A 21,020-nucleotide genomic window follows, 5' to 3' on the forward strand; every position below is an offset into this window, starting at 1 on the left:
CCATGCTAGCAGGGGCTGCTGGGAACGGTAGTCCATGAACATCTGGAGGGCCTGAGTTTGACACAGATGCACTGGTGGTTAGTCTTAGTAGTTGCAGCGGTAATTTCAAAGTTGGAAACTCTGGAGACTACAGAGACTGGTCATTTTACGTATTTCATGCAGCTTCTCATACTTCTTAAGGGAAGCCAGCATGGTGCAGAGAGCCAGTGTGGTGTAGTGGTTAAGAGCAGGTGCGCTCTAATCTGGAGAACTGGGTTTGATTCCCCGCTCTGCCACTTGAGCTGTGGAGGCTTATCTGGGGAACTAGATTAGCCTGTGTACTCCAACATACGCCAGCTGGATGACCTTGGGCTAGTCACAGTTCTTCAGAGCTCTCTCAGCCCCACCTACCTCACAGGGTGTTTGTTGTGGAAGGGCGGGGGAAGGGAAAGGAGTTTCTAAGCCCCTTTGAGTCTCCTTACAGGAGAGGAGGGGGGGTATAAATACAAACTCCTCCTCCTTTGAGTCTCCTTACAGGAGAGGAAGGGGGGATATAAATCCAAACTCCTCCTCCTCCTCCTCCTCCTCTTCCTCCTCCTCCTCCTCCTCCTCCTCCTCCTCCTCCTCCTCCTCCTCCTCCTCCTCCTCCTCCTCCTTCTTCTTCTTCTTCTTCTTCTTCTTCTTCTTCTTCTTCTTCTTCTTCTTCTTCTTCTTCTTCTTCTTCTTCTTCTTCTTCTTCTTCTTCTTCTTCTTCTTCTTCTTCTTCTTCTTCTTCTTCTGTCATCTGTTGGTCCACAGAACTCCTTGGTTCAGAAGGAACCAGCAAGCCAACTGAATTATTTTCCCCCCTGACCTGGCCTCAGATGCAGAGCATGTGAAACTGAGGCCACTTCAGCAAACGGAATGCATAGATAGTACACCATGACGACACCCCTCAAGTCCCAATGATATCTGGATATAATACCTGTAGTACCTGTTAGCTTCTGGCTAGAAGGGAAAGGACATCTTTGCAGGGCCAGCGGGATTTCACTCTATGTCGCTTTCCCCCTCTCTCTTCCAGGACAGAGCGTGCCAGATGGAGCCGCCCCCAAGAGCCAACTTCTCTGGTTCTGCTAACCAGGTAAAAACTCGTCTTTCAGTTATGATGATGATGATGATGATGATGATGATGATGATGATGATGATGATGATGATGATGGTGGTTGTTGTTGTTGTTGTTGTTGTTGTTGTTGTTGTTGTTATTTATTCGATTTGATAAACCGCTCTACCCCCGAAGGGCTCAGTGATGATTTAAAGTTTTTTAATACTTCTTTGTTAAAAATTTTTTGCAACTCATTGGCAAAAAGATAAAATCTGATTAAAGTACATTTATAAAATCAGGTGAACAATGATGCAAAAAGTCCATTGGAAACTAAAGCAGATGGAATGAAAGAGCAAAAATAGCATATTCAGTGTCACTGAAACCCACATGATTCATCAGGACAAAATGTAAGGACGAGGTGAAAGACAACGACGACTCAGCTGTCATAGCAGCTCCAATTCAGGATTGCCTAGCATAAAACCATCCAAACAAAACAAGGATTCCTGGACCCTCCTGCCAAAGGCCAGCAGGGATAGTTCCCAATGCATCTCCTGGATGCCACACTAAGAAGGACTTGTTATCTGTGGCCACCTGCAAAACCCTTCATGGCGACAGCAACCAAAGGCCTCTCTGAAAGACATACAGAGCAATCCTGTGCAGAGACTTGTGCAGTCTGTGGATTTAAGCTGCAGTCACTCCACACCAGATTTCCCTGTTAGATGTAGATCATAGAATCATAGAGTTGGAGGAGACCCCAAGGGCCATCAAGTCCAACCCCCTGCAATGCAGGAACACATAATCATAGAATCATAGAGTTGGAGGAGACCCCAAGGGCCATCAAGTCCAACCCCCTGCAATGCAGGAACACATAATCATAGAATCATAGAGTTGGAGGAGACCCCAAGGGCCATCAAGTCCAACCCCCTGACATGCAGGAACACATAATCATAGAATCATAGAGTTGGAGGAGACCCCAAGGGCCATCAAGTCCAACCCCCTGCAATGCAGGAACACATAATCATAGAATCATAGAGTTGGAGGAGACCCCAAGGGCCATCAAGTCCAATCCCCTGCAATGCAGGAACACATAATCATAGAATCATAGAGTTGGAGGAGACCCCAAGGGCCATCAAGTCCAACCTCTGCAAATGCAGGAACACATAATCATAGAATCATAGAGTTGGAGGAGACCCTAAGTGGGCCATCAAGTCCAATCCTGTAAATGCCCAGGGAACACATAATTTCCCATAGAATCATATAGAGTTGGAGGGAGGACCCCAAGGGGCTAATCAAGTCCAAACTCTGCAAATGCAGGAACACATAATCATAGAATCATAGAGTTGGAGGAGACCCCAAGGGCCATCAAGTCCAACCCCCTGACATGCAGGAACACATAATCATAGAATCATAGAGTTGGGAGGAGACCCCCCATGGGCCTATCCAGAAGTCCAACCCCTGCAAATGCAGGAACACATAATCATAGGAATCCATAGAGTTGGGAGAGACCCCCCAAGGCCATCTGTCCAATCCTGCAATGGCAGGAACCACATAATCAATAGAATCATAGGAAGTTGAGGGAGACCCCAAGGGGCCATCAAGTCCAACCTCTGCAATGCAGGAACACATAATCATAGAATCATAGAGTTGGAGGAGACCCCAAGGGCCATCAAGTCCAACCCCCTGCAATGCAGGAACACATAATCATAGAATCATAGAGTTGGAGGAGACCCCAAGGGCCATCAAGTCCAACCCCCTGCAATGCAGGAACACATAATCATAGAATCATAGAGTTGGAGGAGACCCCAAGGGCCATCAAGTCCAACCCCCTGACATGCAGGAGCACACAATCAAAGAACTCCTGACAGATGGCCATCCATCCAATTGGCCATGCTGGCAAGAGCTGATGGGAATTGTAGTCCATGAACATCTGGAGAGCCACAGGTTGCAGACCCCTGGGCTAGTCACAGTTCTTCGGAATTCTTTCAGCCTCACCTGCCTCGCAAGGGGTCTGTTGTGGGGAGAGAAGGGAAAGGAGTTTGTAAGCCACCTTGAGTCTCCTTACAGGAGAGAAAGGGGGGATATAAATCCAAACTACTACTACTCTCCTCCTCCTCCTCCTTTTTCTTTTTCTTTTTCTTCTTCTTTTTCTTCTTTTTCTTCTTCTTCTTCTTCTTCTTCTTCTTCTTCTTCTTCTTCTTCTTCTTCTTCTTCTTCTTCTTCTTCTCAGCTGCTGTGAATTAATACACATCTGTGGGAGGCCCTGGAACGAAACCGATCTGCAGTGTTCCCCTGACGTATCTCAAAATTTCCTCCACGTCCCGGAAACACCATAGCCCTCAGGGCAGGCTCCCTTTACAGCCGAAATGCTGAGATGAAATCCATCCAGTTTTGTGTCAGTTGTTCCCTAACAATTGAATTTGTCTGTTATTCTGCGTGGTCCCCATTGGCATTTATTCCAGTTGATGCTGATTTGCGTATTGTGCTTGATACCTAAGAACGCAGCAGGTAAAACGCAGATTCAGCATCTCTCCCGAGTAGCAGGCTGCGGAGGGAGCGAGAGGCAGGAGATGCCCAAAATGTGTCCAAATTATCCCTAAAGAGAGTCTCGAGTATGTAATTATAAAGGCAGAAGCAAACACAGATCACAGCTAAACTGGAGAGCTTCCCTTTGAGCCCTTCATTACTCTGGAATGATTCTGAGAAATTTGAGGGAGTGATTTGTTAACGTTATCAGAACATGCCTGAGGTTTCAGATGCAGGATAAAACGTTGCCTCTCCTGTGGCATTACCTTAGAGTTGACGTTTGTTTACGCCTGCTGCCTGTTTACGTTTCCTGCTACAAGTTCTGTTCTCTGTTAAGATTCCGTGCGTTCGATTTCGTTAGATTCCTTCGCCTGCTTCATATCCTTCCTTCCTTCCCTCCATCCCTCCATCCCTCCCTCCCTCCCTCGCTCCCTTCCTTCTTTCCTCCCTCCCTCCCTTCCTCCTCCCTCCCTCCCTCCCTCTCTTCCTTCCTTCCTCCTCCCTCCCTCCTGTCCTCCCTCCTGTCCTCCCTCCCTCCCTCCCTCCCTTCCTCCCCCCCTCCCTTCCTCCCCTCCCTCCCCTCCCCTCCCCTCCCCTCCCTCCCTCCCTTCTTTTCTGTTCTTTCTCTTTTGCAGCCATTTGGTGGGGTCGTTTGGGACTGGGAGTCTCTTGGTCAGTGTGTTGAGGTCCCTTGTGCTGAGCTATTTTCACACTGAGGGGGCAGCTTTGCGCTCCTTGCGCAAAGCATGACCTCTCCTGTTCCTCCTCTAGGCCAATGTGGAGAGCCAGCACCGTGTAGTAGTGGTTAAGAGCAGGTGGACTCTAATCCGGAGAACCGGGTTTGATTCCCCACTCCTCCACTTGAAACTTGCTAGGTGACCTTGGGTCAGTCCCAGTTCTCTCTGACCTCTCTCAGCCCCACCTATCTCACAAGGTGTCTGTTGTGGGGAGAGGAAGGGAAAGGAGTTTGTGAGTCCCCTTGAGACTTCTTACAGGGCACCCAGACTGACAAAAGTTGTGTTTTGTGCCACCGTCTTCCGCACTTTCCTTATGTCCATCCTTCCTGGCTTTTCGGCAGAAGATTGAGTGGAGAGGCTTTAAATATGCTTGCCGCGAAAGGTTGCCCAAACGTACAAGTTGGCATTTTGAAACCCTTCATTCCATGATGAGGTTGGGCCTAAAACCATTTGCTTCCTGTCCTTCTCAGTGGAAAATCTACGATGCCTACATGGAGGAACTCCAGAAGCTGGAGAAGTCAAAGGAGAAAGAAAAACAGAAGGCTCCAGTTGCCAAGAAAGAAGACAAGACGAGGGGCCGGAAATTGACTTCTCTGGAATCTCAGGTACTGTTCCCATATACCACAGGTGTCAAAGGCCCTCCAGATGTTATGGACTACAGTTCCCATCATCTCCTGCCACCATGATGGGAACTGTAGTCCATAACATCTGGAGGACTGCGAGTTTGACACCTATTCTGTATACTGTATAGAATCATAGAATCGTAGAGCTGGAAGAGACCCCCCAAGGGACATCCAGTCCAACCCCCTGTAATACAGGAACACACAATCAGAGCACTCCCGACAGATGGCCGTCCAGCCTCTCTTTGAAAACCTTCAATGAAGGAGACCCCACCACACTCTGAGGTAGTGCACGCCACTGTCGAACAGCCCTGACTGTCAGGAAGTTCTTCCTGATGTTTAGGTGGGATCTCTTTTCCTGCACCTTGAACCCATCACTCCTGGTCCCAGTCTCTGGAGCTGCAGAAAACAAGTTTTACTCCCTGTGTGCAATTTAAACCTACACTTGACTGATTTTAAAGTGGGAGGGAGGGGGGTGGATTGATACTGCTGACTAAATTACTGTTGATTGTGGGCAACTGAGTGTGTGTGTGGGGAGTGGGTACCTGTAAGGGTCTGTGACTCAGTCAATAATTGAGACTCGAGAAAGGTTCAAGGACTTTATTGAACTGTATGAGGACCTTAGCTGCAAAAAGCCAGAACTGGGGCTCTGGCTCCTGCAGCTGGCATATATTGGCATTCATTGAAAATGCTGGGGGGAAGAATTAGGACTAATAAAAGGAAACACTTCTTCACGCAACGTGTGATTGGTGTTTGGAATATGCTGCCACAGGAGGTGGTGATGGCCACACTAACCTGGATAGCTTTAAAAGGGGCTTGGACAGATTTATGGAGGAGAAGTCGAGCTATGGCTACCAATCTTGATCCTCCTTGATCTGAGATTGCAAATGCCTTAGCAGACCAGGTGCTCGCGAGCAGCAGCAGCAGCAGCAGAAGGCCATTGCTTTCACCTCCTGCACGTGAGCTCCCAAAGGCACCTGGTGGGCCCCTGCGAGTAGCAGAGAGGTGGACTAGATGGACTCTGGTCTGATCCAGCTAGCTTGTTCTTATGTTCTTATGTTCTTATATCTCCAAGTTTCCCGCTTTTCCCCAGCTCCCCCATCTCATCTGTTCCCACAATAGGATGCATGGGAAAAGTGCAGCTTTTAGGCCAATATTCTTATGTGTTCTGGGATTCAAGAAGAAGAAGAAGAGAAGAAGAGTTTGGATTTATATCCCCCCTTTCTATCTTGTAGGAGACTCAAAGGGGCTTTCCCCCCTCACAACAAACACCCTGTGAGGAAGGTGGGGCTGAGAGAGTTCTGAGAAGCTGTGACTAGCCCAAGGTCACCCAGCTGGCGTGTGTGGGAGTGCCCAGGCTAATCTGAATTCCCCAGATCAGCCTCCACAGCTCAGGTGGCAGAGCGGGGAATCAAACCCGGTTCCTCCAGATTAGATACACGAGCTCTTAACCTCCTACGCCACTGCTGCTCCAAGCAATAGTCGCAATCCTGCCCCGGGGAAGGGAGGACTGAGGGAGGCATATTTCACTAGTTAAGAGCACAGCGATTGAAACAGACAGATAGCAGCAAGTGCAGGTGTGAACTTGGTGCCGGCCCTGTGATGCCAGGCTGGGCAGGAGCCGGGCCTGATAGTACCCACCCCTGCGGCCGTGGCCTTTCCCATGCGCAGATAAAACGGCCTGTTTTGCAGCTCTTTTACCGTACGCCTGCTGGGTGGGAAACTCAGTAGGGCTTGGCTGTGGGGAGGCTTCTGGCTTGTCAGGATTGGGCCTCGTGTCAGCAGGAGCATCATTGGCTTAGAAATATGAGGCCACCACAAGCAGATCATTAGGAGGAAGGCGGCGGGGGTGGGGGTGCGGGGAGGCTTTGTCGTAGCTGCCTCTGCATGCTGCGTTAATTCCCAGAGCGAGCCTGAAATCAGCGCTCCGATGGCCGATGCCCGCCCGCCGTGTGTTTTTGCCTCTGGAGGGCTCTCTGCTGTTGATTCCAGAGATGCCGGAGCACAGCATGGGCTCAAATCTGCCTGTGTGAGGGGTACTTGGAAGAACAGCATCCTGTTTCAGGAGGCCGGAGTAGTCCTGGGGGAGCGTTCCCCTGGTGATGGAATTCAACAGCGGTAGAGGAAAACAAGGAAATGCGACTGGATGCATTGCCGAGAATGACTGAAAGGGGAATAGAATACTGGATAAACGCATTTCAGTTCCCTCCATACAGCTTTATCAGACATTTCAGGTAGCACAAGTAATCTCCAAGTTGCGCATTGTTGACCTGTCACCCCCCCCCTACCCGCACACACAATTTAAGCAAGGTTCAATGTTTTCCCCTCCGCTTTATTGCGTGGTAGATTTAACAACTTGGAAAATGAGCAAATAGGGTATGCTCTTGTGGTGAACAACAAATTGAAACATTGGCACATCAACTGCTTTGCTGCCCTAAATTGGCTAATATCAGATCAAAATATTCCAATATTCTTTCTAGGATACCTAGTGAAATGGGAGAATCAGGTAGACTCCCTTTCCTTCTGGACAATTCTGACAATGAAACTTGTGAATTGGTAGCACGGTTTTTACTGGAGGTGATGCGCAATCAATCATTTATATTCTATCTTAAACCTTTGTATTTGTGTACCTTTTATCTCAGGTTTTTTATTGTGTTATGATTATTGTTATGCCAAATAAAGGCTTATTATTATTATTATAATTTAAGCAAGGGATTATGTCATCATGGGAGATGAACTAGATCAGTGGTGGCGAACCTATGGCACGGGTGCCAGAGGTGGCACTCAGAGCCCTCTCTGTGGGCACATGCAAACAGAGTGCCCCCCCCCCACCTAGGCTGGCCTGGGCCACTGGGGATTATTAGCATTAAACGTAAGACCAAGTTTTGGGGAAGCAGTGTAGGTAACCCTGTTAAGCACTGTTAAACCCCACTGATTTTCATGCCAAGAACAAAAGTGCAATCCTTTACCTGGGAGTAAGCTCAGTTGCTGGCAATGGGGCTTGCTTCTGAGTAAACCCTCCTAGGGTCGTGATTCACCTGTTGGAAGAGATGCACGGTTGCTTCAAAGCAAAGCCACCGACTACCACCAAGCTTACTCCTGAGTAATGCACGGCTCGGAGCCAATCGTTTTTTCCAAACTAATACCTCAGTATTCAAGTTAAATTGCCGTGTTGGCATTTTGCGATAAATAAGTGGGTTTTGGGTTGCAGTTTGGGCACTTGGTCTCAAAAAGGTTCACCATCACTGAACTAGATTATAGGCTTGCGGTCCTTAGATGCCCAATAGATCACCATACAGTGAATATTAGATTTTTAGGGTTAAGTTTTATATTGTACTTGCACTGTTTTAACCTTGTATGCAAGCTGCCCTGAGCCCAGAAAAGATAGGGTATCAATATGGAGTCCATGGAGTAGAAAATGTTGACAGAGAGACATTTTTCTCTCTTTCCCACAATACTAGAACCAGGGGGCATCCATTGAAAATGCTGGGGGGAAGAATTAGGACTAATAAAAGGAAACACTTCTTCACGCAACATGTGATTGGTGTTTGGAAGATGCTGCCACAGGAGGTGGTGATGGCCACTAACCTGGATAGCTTTAAAAGGGGCTCGGACAGATTTATGGAGAAGTCGATCTGTGGCTACCAATCTTGGTCCTCCTTGATAGGAGATTGCAAATGCCTTAGCAGACCAGGTGCTCAGGAGCAGCAGCAGCAGAAGGCCATTGCTTTCACCTCCTGCATGTGAGCTCCCAAAGGCACCTGGTGGGCCACTGCGAGTAGCAGAGAGCTGGACTAGATGGACTCTGGTCTGATCCAGCTGGCTTGTTCTTATGTTCTTAGCAGACCAGGTGATCGGGAGCAACAGCCGCAGAAGGCCGTTGCTTTGACATCCTGCATGTGAGCTCCCAAAGGCACCTGGTGGGCCACTGCGAGTAGCAGAGAGCTGGACTAGATGGACTCTGGTCTGATCCAGCAGGCTTGTTCTTATGTTCTTATGTTCTTAATATGATATAATAAAATAAAAAACCCAAGGATTTCCCTCATACTGCAATGCAACTTAGCACTGACTGCGCCTCACAGTCCCCATGGGAAAATACAACCAAACAGTCTCACGCTGGCTACAATTCAGAAAAGAAAACAACTACATTTAGACTTCAATAAAAATATGAAAAATCTACTTCACATGAATGCAGCGTATAAGAAAAATCGCTTGAGCGCACCCCTCAAGATGGCAGGTTGCGAGTATGAGCGTTCCTGTCGTGCTCTTCGAAGGCTTGAAGTACACCTAAATTAGATTACATGCTTTCTTCTCACACAGCGGCAAAACGCTCAGTGTAAATTCGTAGACATTCACATGAAGACAGCGTTGCTTGCAGATTAGTAAATATCCTCTCTGGTGCATTGTGGGTTGTCCGGGTGGTTTTCCAGGTCGTATGGCCGTGTGTCGCCTGCGAAATGTCAGGAGAAAATGCTACTGGAACGCGACCATACAACCCGCAAAACCCACAACACACTAGTGATTCCAGCCATGAACGCCTTCGACAATACATCCACTCTAGTCTAAATGTGCAGGCAACACAAAGTCCTCATGTGAATGTCTATGAGCTTAGACCAGTGGTGGCAAACCTATGGCACGGGTGCCAGAGGTGGCACTCAGAGCCCGCTCTGTGGGCACATGCAAACAGAATACCACCCCCCACACACACACACATCTAGGCTGGCCTGGGCCGCTGGGCTCGATTATTAGCATTAAACCTAAGACCTAGTTTTGCGGAAGCAGTATAGGTAACCCTGTTAAGCGCTGTTAAACCCCACTGATTTTCATGCGAAGAACTAAAGCGCAATCTTTTACCTGGGAGTAAGCTCGGTTGCTGGCAATGGGGCTTGCTTCTGAGTAAACCCTCTTAGGGTCGTGATTCACCCGTTGGAAGAGTTGTGGGGTTGCTTCAAAGCAAAGCCATCGACTACCACCAAGCTTACTCCCGAGTAACGCACGCCTCGGAGCCAACCGTTTTTTCTAAACTAAAACCTCAGTATTCAGGTTAAATTGCCGTGTTGGCACTTTGCGATAAATAAGTGGTTTTGGGGTGCAATCTGGGCACTCGGTCTCGAAAAGGTTCGCCATCACTGTCTTAGACTAAGCATTTCCCAAACCAGAACGGGCCCCTTTGAGCCCATCATATATTCCCGACCACTGGGCAGAGCCAGGATGTTGGACAGCAGAGTTTGCCTGGAAGGGGTCTGCAATCTGCTGCTCTCCAGATGTTCACGGACTACAATTCCCATCAGCCCCTGCCAATTAGCCATGCTGGGACCACCTTGGGAGCTCCATTCCTGGCATATAACTTGACCAAGTCTCGGCTTCTGATCTTCTAGCATCTGATTCCTGGCTTTCCTCCCCCCCCCCACCCCCCCCCCCCCCCACCCCCCCCCCCCCCCCCCCCCCCCCCCCCCCACCCCCCCCCCCCCCCACCCCCCCCCCCCCCCACCCCCCCCCCCCCCCACCCCCCCCCCCCCCCACCCCCCCCCCCCCCCACCCCCCCCCCCCCCCACCCCCCCCCCCCCCCACCCCCCCCCCCCCCCACCCCCCCCCCCCCCCACCCCCCCCCCCCCCCACCCCCCCCCCCCCCCACCCCCCCCCCCCCCCACCCCCCCCCCCCCCCACCCCCCCCCCCCCCCACCCCCCCCCCCCCCCACCCCCCCCCCCCCCCACCCCCCCCCCCCCCCACCCCCCCCCCCCCCCACCCCCCCCCCCCCCCACCCCCCCCCCCCCCCACCCCCCCCCCCCCCCACCCCCCCCCCCCCCCACCCCCCCCCCCCCCCACCCCCCCCCCCCCCCACCCCCCCCCCCCCCCACCCCCCCCCCCCCCCACCCCCCCCCCCCCCCACCCCCCCCCCCCCCCACCCCCCCCCCCCCCCACCCCCCCCCCCCCCCACCCCCCCCCCCCCCCACCCCCCCCCCCCCCCACCCCCCCCCCCCCCCACCCCCCCCCCCCCCCACCCCCCCCCCCCCCCACCCCCCCCCCCCCCCACCCCCCCCCCCCCCCACCCCCCCCCCCCCCCACCCCCCCCCCCCCCCACCCCCCCCCCCCCCCACCCCCCCCCCCCCCCACCCCCCCCCCCCCCCACCCCCCCCCCCCCCCACCCCCCCCCCCCCCCACCCCCCCCCCCCCCCACCCCCCCCCCCCCCCACCCCCCCCCCCCCCCACCCCCCCCCCCCCCCACCCCCCCCCCCCCCCACCCCCCCCCCCCCCCACCCCCCCCCCCCCCCACCCCCCCCCCCCCCCACCCCCCCCCCCCCCCACCCCCCCCCCCCCCCACCCCCCCCCCCCCCCACCCCCCCCCCCCCCCACCCCCCCCCCCCCCCACCCCCCCCCCCCCCCACCCCCCCCCCCCCCCACCCCCCCCCCCCCCCACCCCCCCCCCCCCCCACCCCCCCCCCCCCCCACCCCCCCCCCCCCCCACCCCCCCCCCCCCCCACCCCCCCCCCCCCCCACCCCCCCCCCCCCCCACCCCCCCCCCCCCCCACCCCCCCCCCCCCCCACCCCCCCCCCCCCCCACCCCCCCCCCCCCCCACCCCCCCCCCCCCCCACCCCCCCCCCCCCCCACCCCCCCCCCCCCCCACCCCCCCCCCCCCCCACCCCCCCCCCCCCCCACCCCCCCCCCCCCCCACCCCCCCCCCCCCCCACCCCCCCCCCCCCCCACCCCCCCCCCCCCCCACCCCCCCCCCCCCCCACCCCCCCCCCCCCCCACCCCCCCCCCCCCCCACCCCCCCCCCCCCCCACCCCCCCCCCCCCCCACCCCCCCCCCCCCCCACCCCCCCCCCCCCCCACCCCCCCCCCCCCCCACCCCCCCCCCCCCCCACCCCCCCCCCCCCCCACCCCCCCCCCCCCCCACCCCCCCCCCCCCCCACCCCCCCCCCCCCCCACCCCCCCCCCCCCCCACCCCCCCCCCCCCCCACCCCCCCCCCCCCCCACCCCCCCCCCCCCCCACCCCCCCCCCCCCCCACCCCCCCCCCCCCCCACCCCCCCCCCCCCCCACCCCCCCCCCCCCCCACCCCCCCCCCCCCCCACCCCCCCCCCCCCCCACCCCCCCCCCCCCCCACCCCCCCCCCCCCCCACCCCCCCCCCCCCCCACCCCCCCCCCCCCCCACCCCCCCCCCCCCCCACCCCCCCCCCCCCCCACCCCCCCCCCCCCCCACCCCCCCCCCCCCCCACCCCCCCCCCCCCCCACCCCCCCCCCCCCCCACCCCCCCCCCCCCCCACCCCCCCCCCCCCCCACCCCCCCCCCCCCCCACCCCCCCCCCCCCCCACCCCCCCCCCCCCCCACCCCCCCCCCCCCCCACCCCCCCCCCCCCCCACCCCCCCCCCCCCCCACCCCCCCCCCCCCCCACCCCCCCCCCCCCCCACCCCCCCCCCCCCCCACCCCCCCCCCCCCCCACCCCCCCCCCCCCCCACCCCCCCCCCCCCCCACCCCCCCCCCCCCCCACCCCCCCCCCCCCCCACCCCCCCCCCCCCCCACCCCCCCCCCCCCCCACCCCCCCCCCCCCCCACCCCCCCCCCCCCCCACCCCCCCCCCCCCCCACCCCCCCCCCCCCCCACCCCCCCCCCCCCCCACCCCCCCCCCCCCCCACCCCCCCCCCCCCCCACCCCCCCCCCCCCCCACCCCCCCCCCCCCCCACCCCCCCCCCCCCCCACCCCCCCCCCCCCCCACCCCCCCCCCCCCCCACCCCCCCCCCCCCCCACCCCCCCCCCCCCCCACCCCCCCCCCCCCCCACCCCCCCCCCCCCCCACCCCCCCCCCCCCCCACCCCCCCCCCCCCCCACCCCCCCCCCCCCCCACCCCCCCCCCCCCCCACCCCCCCCCCCCCCCACCCCCCCCCCCCCCCACCCCCCCCCCCCCCCACCCCCCCCCCCCCCCACCCCCCCCCCCCCCCACCCCCCCCCCCCCCCACCCCCCCCCCCCCCCACCCCCCCCCCCCCCCACCCCCCCCCCCCCCCACCCCCCCCCCCCCCCACCCCCCCCCCCCCCCACCCCCCCCCCCCCCCACCCCCCCCCCCCCCCACCCCCCCCCCCCCCCACCCCCCCCCCCCCCCACCCCCCCCCCCCCCCACCCCCCCCCCCCCCCACCCCCCCCCCCCCCCACCCCCCCCCCCCCCCACCCCCCCCCCCCCCCACCCCCCCCCCCCCCCACCCCCCCCCCCCCCCACCCCCCCCCCCCCCCACCCCCCCCCCCCCCCACCCCCCCCCCCCCCCACCCCCCCCCCCCCCCACCCCCCCCCCCCCCCACCCCCCCCCCCCCCCACCCCCCCCCCCCCCCACCCCCCCCCCCCCCCACCCCCCCCCCCCCCCACCCCCCCCCCCCCCCACCCCCCCCCCCCCCCACCCCCCCCCCCCCCCACCCCCCCCCCCCCCCACCCCCCCCCCCCCCCACCCCCCCCCCCCCCCACCCCCCCCCCCCCCCACCCCCCCCCCCCCCCACCCCCCCCCCCCCCCACCCCCCCCCCCCCCCACCCCCCCCCCCCCCCACCCCCCCCCCCCCCCACCCCCCCCCCCCCCCACCCCCCCCCCCCCCCACCCCCCCCCCCCCCCACCCCCCCCCCCCCCCACCCCCCCCCCCCCCCACCCCCCCCCCCCCCCACCCCCCCCCCCCCCCACCCCCCCCCCCCCCCACCCCCCCCCCCCCCCACCCCCCCCCCCCCCCACCCCCCCCCCCCCCCACCCCCCCCCCCCCCCACCCCCCCCCCCCCCCACCCCCCCCCCCCCCCACCCCCCCCCCCCCCCACCCCCCCCCCCCCCCACCCCCCCCCCCCCCCACCCCCCCCCCCCCCCACCCCCCCCCCCCCCCACCCCCCCCCCCCCCCACCCCCCCCCCCCCCCACCCCCCCCCCCCCCCACCCCCCCCCCCCCCCACCCCCCCCCCCCCCCACCCCCCCCCCCCCCCACCCCCCCCCCCCCCCACCCCCCCCCCCCCCCACCCCCCCCCCCCCCCACCCCCCCCCCCCCCCACCCCCCCCCCCCCCCACCCCCCCCCCCCCCCACCCCCCCCCCCCCCCACCCCCCCCCCCCCCCACCCCCCCCCCCCCCCACCCCCCCCCCCCCCCACCCCCCCCCCCCCCCACCCCCCCCCCCCCCCACCCCCCCCCCCCCCCACCCCCCCCCCCCCCCACCCCCCCCCCCCCCCACCCCCCCCCCCCCCCACCCCCCCCCCCCCCCACCCCCCCCCCCCCCCACCCCCCCCCCCCCCCACCCCCCCCCCCCCCCACCCCCCCCCCCCCCCACCCCCCCCCCCCCCCACCCCCCCCCCCCCCCACCCCCCCCCCCCCCCACCCCCCCCCCCCCCCACCCCCCCCCCCCCCCACCCCCCCCCCCCCCCACCCCCCCCCCCCCCCACCCCCCCCCCCCCCCACCCCCCCCCCCCCCCACCCCCCCCCCCCCCCACCCCCCCCCCCCCCCACCCCCCCCCCCCCCCACCCCCCCCCCCCCCCACCCCCCCCCCCCCCCACCCCCCCCCCCCCCCACCCCCCCCCCCCCCCACCCCCCCCCCCCCCCACCCCCCCCCCCCCCCACCCCCCCCCCCCCCCACCCCCCCCCCCCCCCACCCCCCCCCCCCCCCACCCCCCCCCCCCCCCACCCCCCCCCCCCCCCACCCCCCCCCCCCCCCACCCCCCCCCCCCCCCACCCCCCCCCCCCCCCACCCCCCCCCCCCCCCACCCCCCCCCCCCCCCACCCCCCCCCCCCCCCACCCCCCCCCCCCCCCACCCCCCCCCCCCCCCACCCCCCCCCCCCCCCACCCCCCCCCCCCCCCACCCCCCCCCCCCCCCACCCCCCCCCCCCCCCACCCCCCCCCCCCCCCACCCCCCCCCCCCCCCACCCCCCCCCCCCCCCACCCCCCCCCCCCCCCACCCCCCCCCCCCCCCACCCCCCCCCCCCCCCACCCCCCCCCCCCCCCACCCCCCCCCCCCCCCACCCCCCCCCCCCCCCACCCCCCCCCCCCCCCACCCCCCCCCCCCCCCACCCCCCCCCCCCCCCACCCCCCCCCCCCCCCACCCCCCCCCCCCCCCACCCCCCCCCCCCCCCACCCCCCCCCCCCCCCACCCCCCCCCCCCCCCACCCCCCCCCCCCCCCACCCCCCCCCCCCCCCACCCCCCCCCCCCCCCACCCCCCCCCCCCCCCACCCCCCCCCCCCCCCACCCCCCCCCCCCCCCACCCCCCCCCCCCCCCACCCCCCCCCCCCCCCACCCCCCCCCCCCCCCACCCCCCCCCCCCCCCACCCCCCCCCCCCCCCACCCCCCCCCCCCCCCACCCCCCCCCCCCCCCACCCCCCCCCCCCCCCACCCCCCCCCCCCCCCACCCCCCCCCCCCCCCACCCCCCCCCCCCCCCACCCCCCCCCCCCCCCACCCCCCCCCCCCCCCACCCCCCCCCCCCCCCACCCCCCCCCCCCCCCACCCCCCCCCCCCCCCACCCCCCCCCCCCCCCACCCCCCCCCCCCCCCACCCCCCCCCCCCCCCACCCCCCCCCCCCCCCACCCCCCCCCCCCCCCACCCCCCCCCCCCCCCACCCCCCCCCCCCCCCACCCCCCCCCCCCCCCACCCCCCCCCCCCCCCACCCCCCCCCCCCCCCACCCCCCCCCCCCCCCACCCCCCCCCCCCCCCACCCCCCCCCCCCCCCACCCCCCCCCCCCCCCACCCCCCCCCCCCCCCACCCCCCCCCCCCCCCACCCCCCCCCCCCCCCACCCCCCCCCCCCCCCACCCCCCCCCCCCCCCACCCCCCCCCCCCCCCACCCCCCCCCCCCCCCACCCCCCCCCCCCCCCACCCCCCCCCCCCCCCACCCCCCCCCCCCCCCACCCCCCCCCCCCCCCACCCCCCCCCCCCCCCACCCCCCCCCCCCCCCACCCCCCCCCCCCCCCACCCCCCCCCCCCCCCACCCCCCCCCCCCCCCACCCCCCCCCCCCCCCACCCCCCCCCCCCCCCACCCCCCCCCCCCCCCACCCCCCCCCCCCCCCACCCCCCCCCCCCCCCACCCCCCCCCCCCCCCACCCCCCCCCCCCCCCACCCCCCCCCCCCCCCACCCCCCCCCCCCCCCACCCCCCCCCCCCCCCACCCCCCCCCCCCCCCACCCCCCCCCCCCCCCACCCCCCCCCCCCCCCACCCCCCCCCCCCCCCACCCCCCCCCCCCCCCACCCCCCCCCCCCCCCACCCCCCCCCCCCCCCACCCCCCCCCCCCCCCACCCCCCCCCCCCCCCACCCCCCCCCCCCCCCACCCCCCCCCCCCCCCACCCCCCCCCCCCCCCACCCCCCCCCCCCCCCACCCCCCCCCCCCCCCACCCCCCCCCCCCCCCACCCCCCCCCCCCCCCACCCCCCCCCCCCCCCACCCCCCCCCCCCCCCACCCCCCCCCCCCCCCACCCCCCCCCCCCCCCACCCCCCCCCCCCCCCACCCCCCCCCCCCCCCACCCCCCCCCCCCCCCACCCCCCCCCCCCCCCACCCCCCCCCCCCCCCACCCCCCCCCCCCCCCACCCCCCCCCCCCCCCACCCCCCCCCCCCCCCACCCCCCCCCCCCCCCACCCCCCCCCCCCCCCACCCCCCCCCCCCCCCACCCCCCCCCCCCCCCACCCCCCCCCCCCCCCACCCCCCCCCCCCCCCACCCCCCCCCCCCCCCACCCCCCCCCCCCCCCACCCCCCCCCCCCCCCACCCCCCCCCCCCCCCACCCCCCCCCCCCCCCACCCCCCCCCCCCCCCACCCCCCCCCCCCCCCACCCCCCCCCCCCCCCACCCCCCCCCCCCCCCACCCCCCCCCCCCCCCACCCCCCCCCCCCCCCACCCCCCCCCCCCCCCACCCCCCCCCCCCCCCACCCCCCCCCCCCCCCACCCCCCCCCCCCCCCACCCCCCCCCCCCCCCACCCCCCCCCCCCCCCACCCCCCCCCCCCCCCACCCCCCCCCCCCCCCACCCCCCCCCCCCCCCACCCCCCCCCCCCCCCACCCCCCCCCCCCCCCACCCCCCCCCCCCCCCACCCCCCCCCCCCCCCACCCCCCCCCCCCCCCACCCCCCCCCCCCCCCACCCCCCCCCCCCCCCACCCCCCCCCCCCCCCACCCCCCCCCCCCCCCACCCCCCCCCCCCCCCACCCCCCCCCCCCCCCACCCCCCCCCCCCCCCACCCCCCCCCCCCCCCACCCCCCCCCCCCCCCACCCCCCCCCCCCCCCACCCCCCCCCCCCCCCACCCCCCCCCCCCCCCACCCCCCCCCCCCCCCACCCCCCCCCCCCCCCACCCCCCCCCCCCCCCACCCCCCCCCCCCCCCACCCCCCCCCCCCCCCACCCCCCCCCCCCCCCACCCCCCCCCCCCCCCACCCCCCCCCCCCCCCACCCCCCCCCCCCCCCACCCCCCCCCCCCCCCACCCCCCCCCCCCCCCACCCCCCCCCCCCCCCACCCCCCCCCCCCCCCACCCCCCCCCCCCCCCACCCCCCCCCCCCCCCACCCCCCCCCCCCCCCACCCCCCCCCCCCCCCACCCCCCCCCCCCCCCACCCCCCCCCCCCCCCACCCCCCCCCCCCCCCACCCCCCCCCCCCCCCACCCCCCCCCCCCCCCACCCCCCCCCCCCCCCACCCCCCCCCCCCCCCACCCCCCCCCCCCCCCACCCCCCCCCCCCCCCACCCCCCCCCCCCCCCACCCCCCCCCCCCCCCACCCCCCCCCCCCCCCACCCCCCCCCCCCCCCACCCCCCCCCCCCCCCACCCCCCCCCCCCCCCACCCCCCCCCCCCCCCACCCCCCCCCCCCCCCACCCCCCCCCCCCCCCACCCCCCCCCCCCCCCACCCCCCCCCCCCCCCACCCCCCCCCCCCCCCACCCCCCCCCCCCCCCACCCCCCCCCCCCCCCACCCCCCCCCCCCCCCACCCCCCCCCCCCCCCACCCCCCCCCCCCCCCACCCCCCCCCCCCCCCACCCCCCCCCCCCCCCACCCCCCCCCCCCCCCACCCCCCCCCCCCCCCACCCCCCCCCCCCCCCACCCCCCCCCCCCCCCACCCCCCCCCCCCCCCACCCCCCCCCCCCCCCACCCCCCCCCCCCCCCACCCCCCCCCCCCCCCACCCCCCCCCCCCCCCACCCCCCCCCCCCCCCACCCCCCCCCCCCCCCACCCCCCCCCCCCCCCACCCCCCCCCCCCCCCACCCCCCCCCCCCCCCACCCCCCCCCCCCCCCACCCCCCCCCCCCCCCACCCCCCCCCCCCCCCACCCCCCCCCCCCCCCACCCCCCCCCCCCCCCACCCCCCCCCCCCCCCACCCCCCCCCCCCCCCACCCCCCCCCCCCCCCACCCCCCCCCCCCCCCACCCCCCCCCCCCCCCACCCCCCCCCCCCCCCACCCCCCCCCCCCCCCACCCCCCCCCCCCCCCACCCCCCCCCCCCCCCACCCCCCCCCCCCCCCACCCCCCCCCCCCCCCACCCCCCCCCCCCCCCACCCCCCCCCCCCCCCACCCCCCCCCCCCCCCACCCCCCCCCCCCCCCACCCCCCCCCCCCCCCACCCCCCCCCCCCCCCACCCCCCCCCCCCCCCACCCCCCCCCCCCCCCACCCCCCCCCCCCCCCACCCCCCCCCCCCCCCACCCCCCCCCCCCCCCACCCCCCCCCCCCCCCACCCCCCCCCCCCCCCACCCCCCCCCCCCCCCACCCCCCCCCCCCCCCACCCCCCCCCCCCCCCACCCCCCCCCCCCCCCACCCCCCCCCCCCCCCACCCCCCCCCCCCCCCACCCCCCCCCCCCCCCACCCCCCCCCCCCCCCACCCCCCCCCCCCCCCACCCCCCCCCCCCCCCACCCCCCCCCCCCCCCACCCCCCCCCCCCCCCACCCCCCCCCCCCCCCACCCCCCCCCCCCCCCACCCCCCCCCCCCCCCACCCCCCCCCCCCCCCACCCCCCCCCCCCCCCACCCCCCCCCCCCCCCACCCCCCCCCCCCCCCACCCCCCCCCCCCCCCACCCCCCCCCCCCCCCACCCCCCCCCCCCCCCACCCCCCCCCCCCCCCACCCCCCCCCCCCCCCACCCCCCCCCCCCCCCACCCCCCCCCCCCCCCACCCCCCCCCCCCCCCACCCCCCCCCCCCCCCACCCCCCCCCCCCCCCACCCCCCCCCCCCCCCACCCCCCCCCCCCCCCACCCCCCCCCCCCCCCACCCCCCCCCCCCCCCACCCCCCCCCCCCCCCACCCCCCCCCCCCCCCACCCCCCCCCCCCCCCACCCCCCCCCCCCCCCACCCCCCCCCCCCCCCACCCCCCCCCCCCCCCACCCCCCCCCCCCCCCACCCCCCCCCCCCCCCACCCCCCCCCCCCCCCACCCCCCCCCCCCCCCACCCCCCCCCCCCCCCACCCCCCCCCCCCCCCACCCCCCCCCCCCCCCACCCCCCCCCCCCCCCACCCCCCCCCCCCCCCACCCCCCCCCCCCCCCACCCCCCCCCCCCCCCACCCCCCCCCCCCCCCACCCCCCCCCCCCCCCACCCCCCCCCCCCCCCACCCCCCCCCCCCCCCACCCCCCCCCCCCCCCACCCCCCCCCCCCCCCACCCCCCCCCCCCCCCACCCCCCCCCCCCCCCACCCCCCCCCCCCCCCACCCCCCCCCCCCCCCACCCCCCCCCCCCCCCACCCCCCCCCCCCCCCACCCCCCCCCCCCCCCACCCCCCCCCCCCCCCACCCCCCCCCCCCCCCACCCCCCCCCCCCCCCACCCCCCCCCCCCCCCACCCCCCCCCCCCCCCACCCCCCCCCCCCCCCACCCCCCCCCCCCCCCACCCCCCCCCCCCCCCACCCCCCCCCCCCCCCACCCCCCCCCCCCCCCACCCCCCCCCCCCCCCACCCCCCCCCCCCCCCACCCCCCCCCCCCCCCACCCCCCCCCCCCCCCACCCCCCCCCCCCCCCACCCCCCCCCCCCCCCACCCCCCCCCCCCCCCACCCCCCCCCCCCCCCACCCCCCCCCCCCCCCACCCCCCCCCCCCCCCACCCCCCCCCCCCCCCACCCCCCCCCCCCCCCACCCCCCCCCCCCCCCACCCCCCCCCCCCCCCACCCCCCCCCCCCCCCACCCCCCCCCCCCCCCACCCCCCCCCCCCCCCACCCCCCCCCCCCCCCACCCCCCCCCCCCCCCACCCCCCCCCCCCCCCACCCCCCCCCCCCCCCACCCCCCCCCCCCCCCACCCCCCCCCCCCCCCACCCCCCCCCCCCCCCACCCCCCCCCCCCCCCACCCCCCCCCCCCCCCACCCCCCCCCCCCCCCACCCCCCCCCCCCCCCACCCCCCCCCCCCCCCACCCCCCCCCCCCCCCACCCCCCCCCCCCCCCACCCCCCCCCCCCCCCACCCCCCCCCCCCCCCACCCCCCCCCCCCCCCACCCCCCCCCCCCCCCACCCCCCCCCCCCCCCACCCCCCCCCCCCCCCACCCCCCCCCCCCCCCACCCCCCCCCCCCCCCACCCCCCCCCCCCCCCACCCCCCCCCCCCCCCACCCCCCCCCCCCCCCACCCCCCCCCCCCCCCACCCCCCCCCCCCCCCACCCCCCCCCCCCCCCACCCCCCCCCCCCCCCACCCCCCCCCCCCCCCACCCCCCCCCCCCCCCACCCCCCCCCCCCCCCACCCCCCCCCCCCCCCACCCCCCCCCCCCCCCACCCCCCCCCCCCCCCACCCCCCCCCCCCCCCACCCCCCCCCCCCCCCACCCCCCCCCCCCCCCACCCCCCCCCCCCCCCACCCCCCCCCCCCCCCACCCCCCCCCCCCCCCACCCCCCCCCCCCCCCACCCCCCCCCCCCCCCACCCCCCCCCCCCCCCACCCCCCCCCCCCCCCACCCCCCCCCCCCCCCACCCCCCCCCCCCCCCACCCCCCCCCCCCCCCACCCCCCCCCCCCCCCACCCCCCCCCCCCCCCACCCCCCCCCCCCCCCACCCCCCCCCCCCCCCACCCCCCCCCCCCCCCACCCCCCCCCCCCCCCACCCCCCCCCCCCCCCACCCCCCCCCCCCCCCACCCCCCCCCCCCCCCACCCCCCCCCCCCCCCACCCCCCCCCCCCCCCACCCCCCCCCCCCCCCACCCCCCCCCCCCCCCACCCCCCCCCCCCCC

General features: G+C 71.5%; 1 protein-coding gene across 1 annotated transcript in view; it reads left to right on the plus strand.

Annotated features, from left to right (window-relative positions):
• DNAI1 (dynein axonemal intermediate chain 1) overlaps positions 1 to 7,062 on the plus strand; it is a 47,131-nt gene extending 40,069 nt beyond the window's left edge. The window contains exons 8-10 of the mRNA XM_048503286.1: positions 1,040 to 1,099; positions 4,791 to 4,925; positions 6,847 to 7,062. Coding sequence (XP_048359243.1) covers positions 1,040 to 1,099; positions 4,791 to 4,925; positions 6,847 to 7,062 — 411 coding nt within the window. The remainder of the gene's footprint in view (positions 1 to 1,039; positions 1,100 to 4,790; positions 4,926 to 6,846) is intronic.
• The last annotated feature ends 13,958 nt before the right edge of the window (positions 7,063 to 21,020 follow it).

The sequence above is a fragment of the Sphaerodactylus townsendi genome, linkage group LG07 (genome assembly GCF_021028975.2).
Source record: "Sphaerodactylus townsendi isolate TG3544 linkage group LG07, MPM_Stown_v2.3, whole genome shotgun sequence".
NCBI lineage: Eukaryota > Metazoa > Chordata > Lepidosauria > Squamata > Sphaerodactylidae > Sphaerodactylus > Sphaerodactylus townsendi.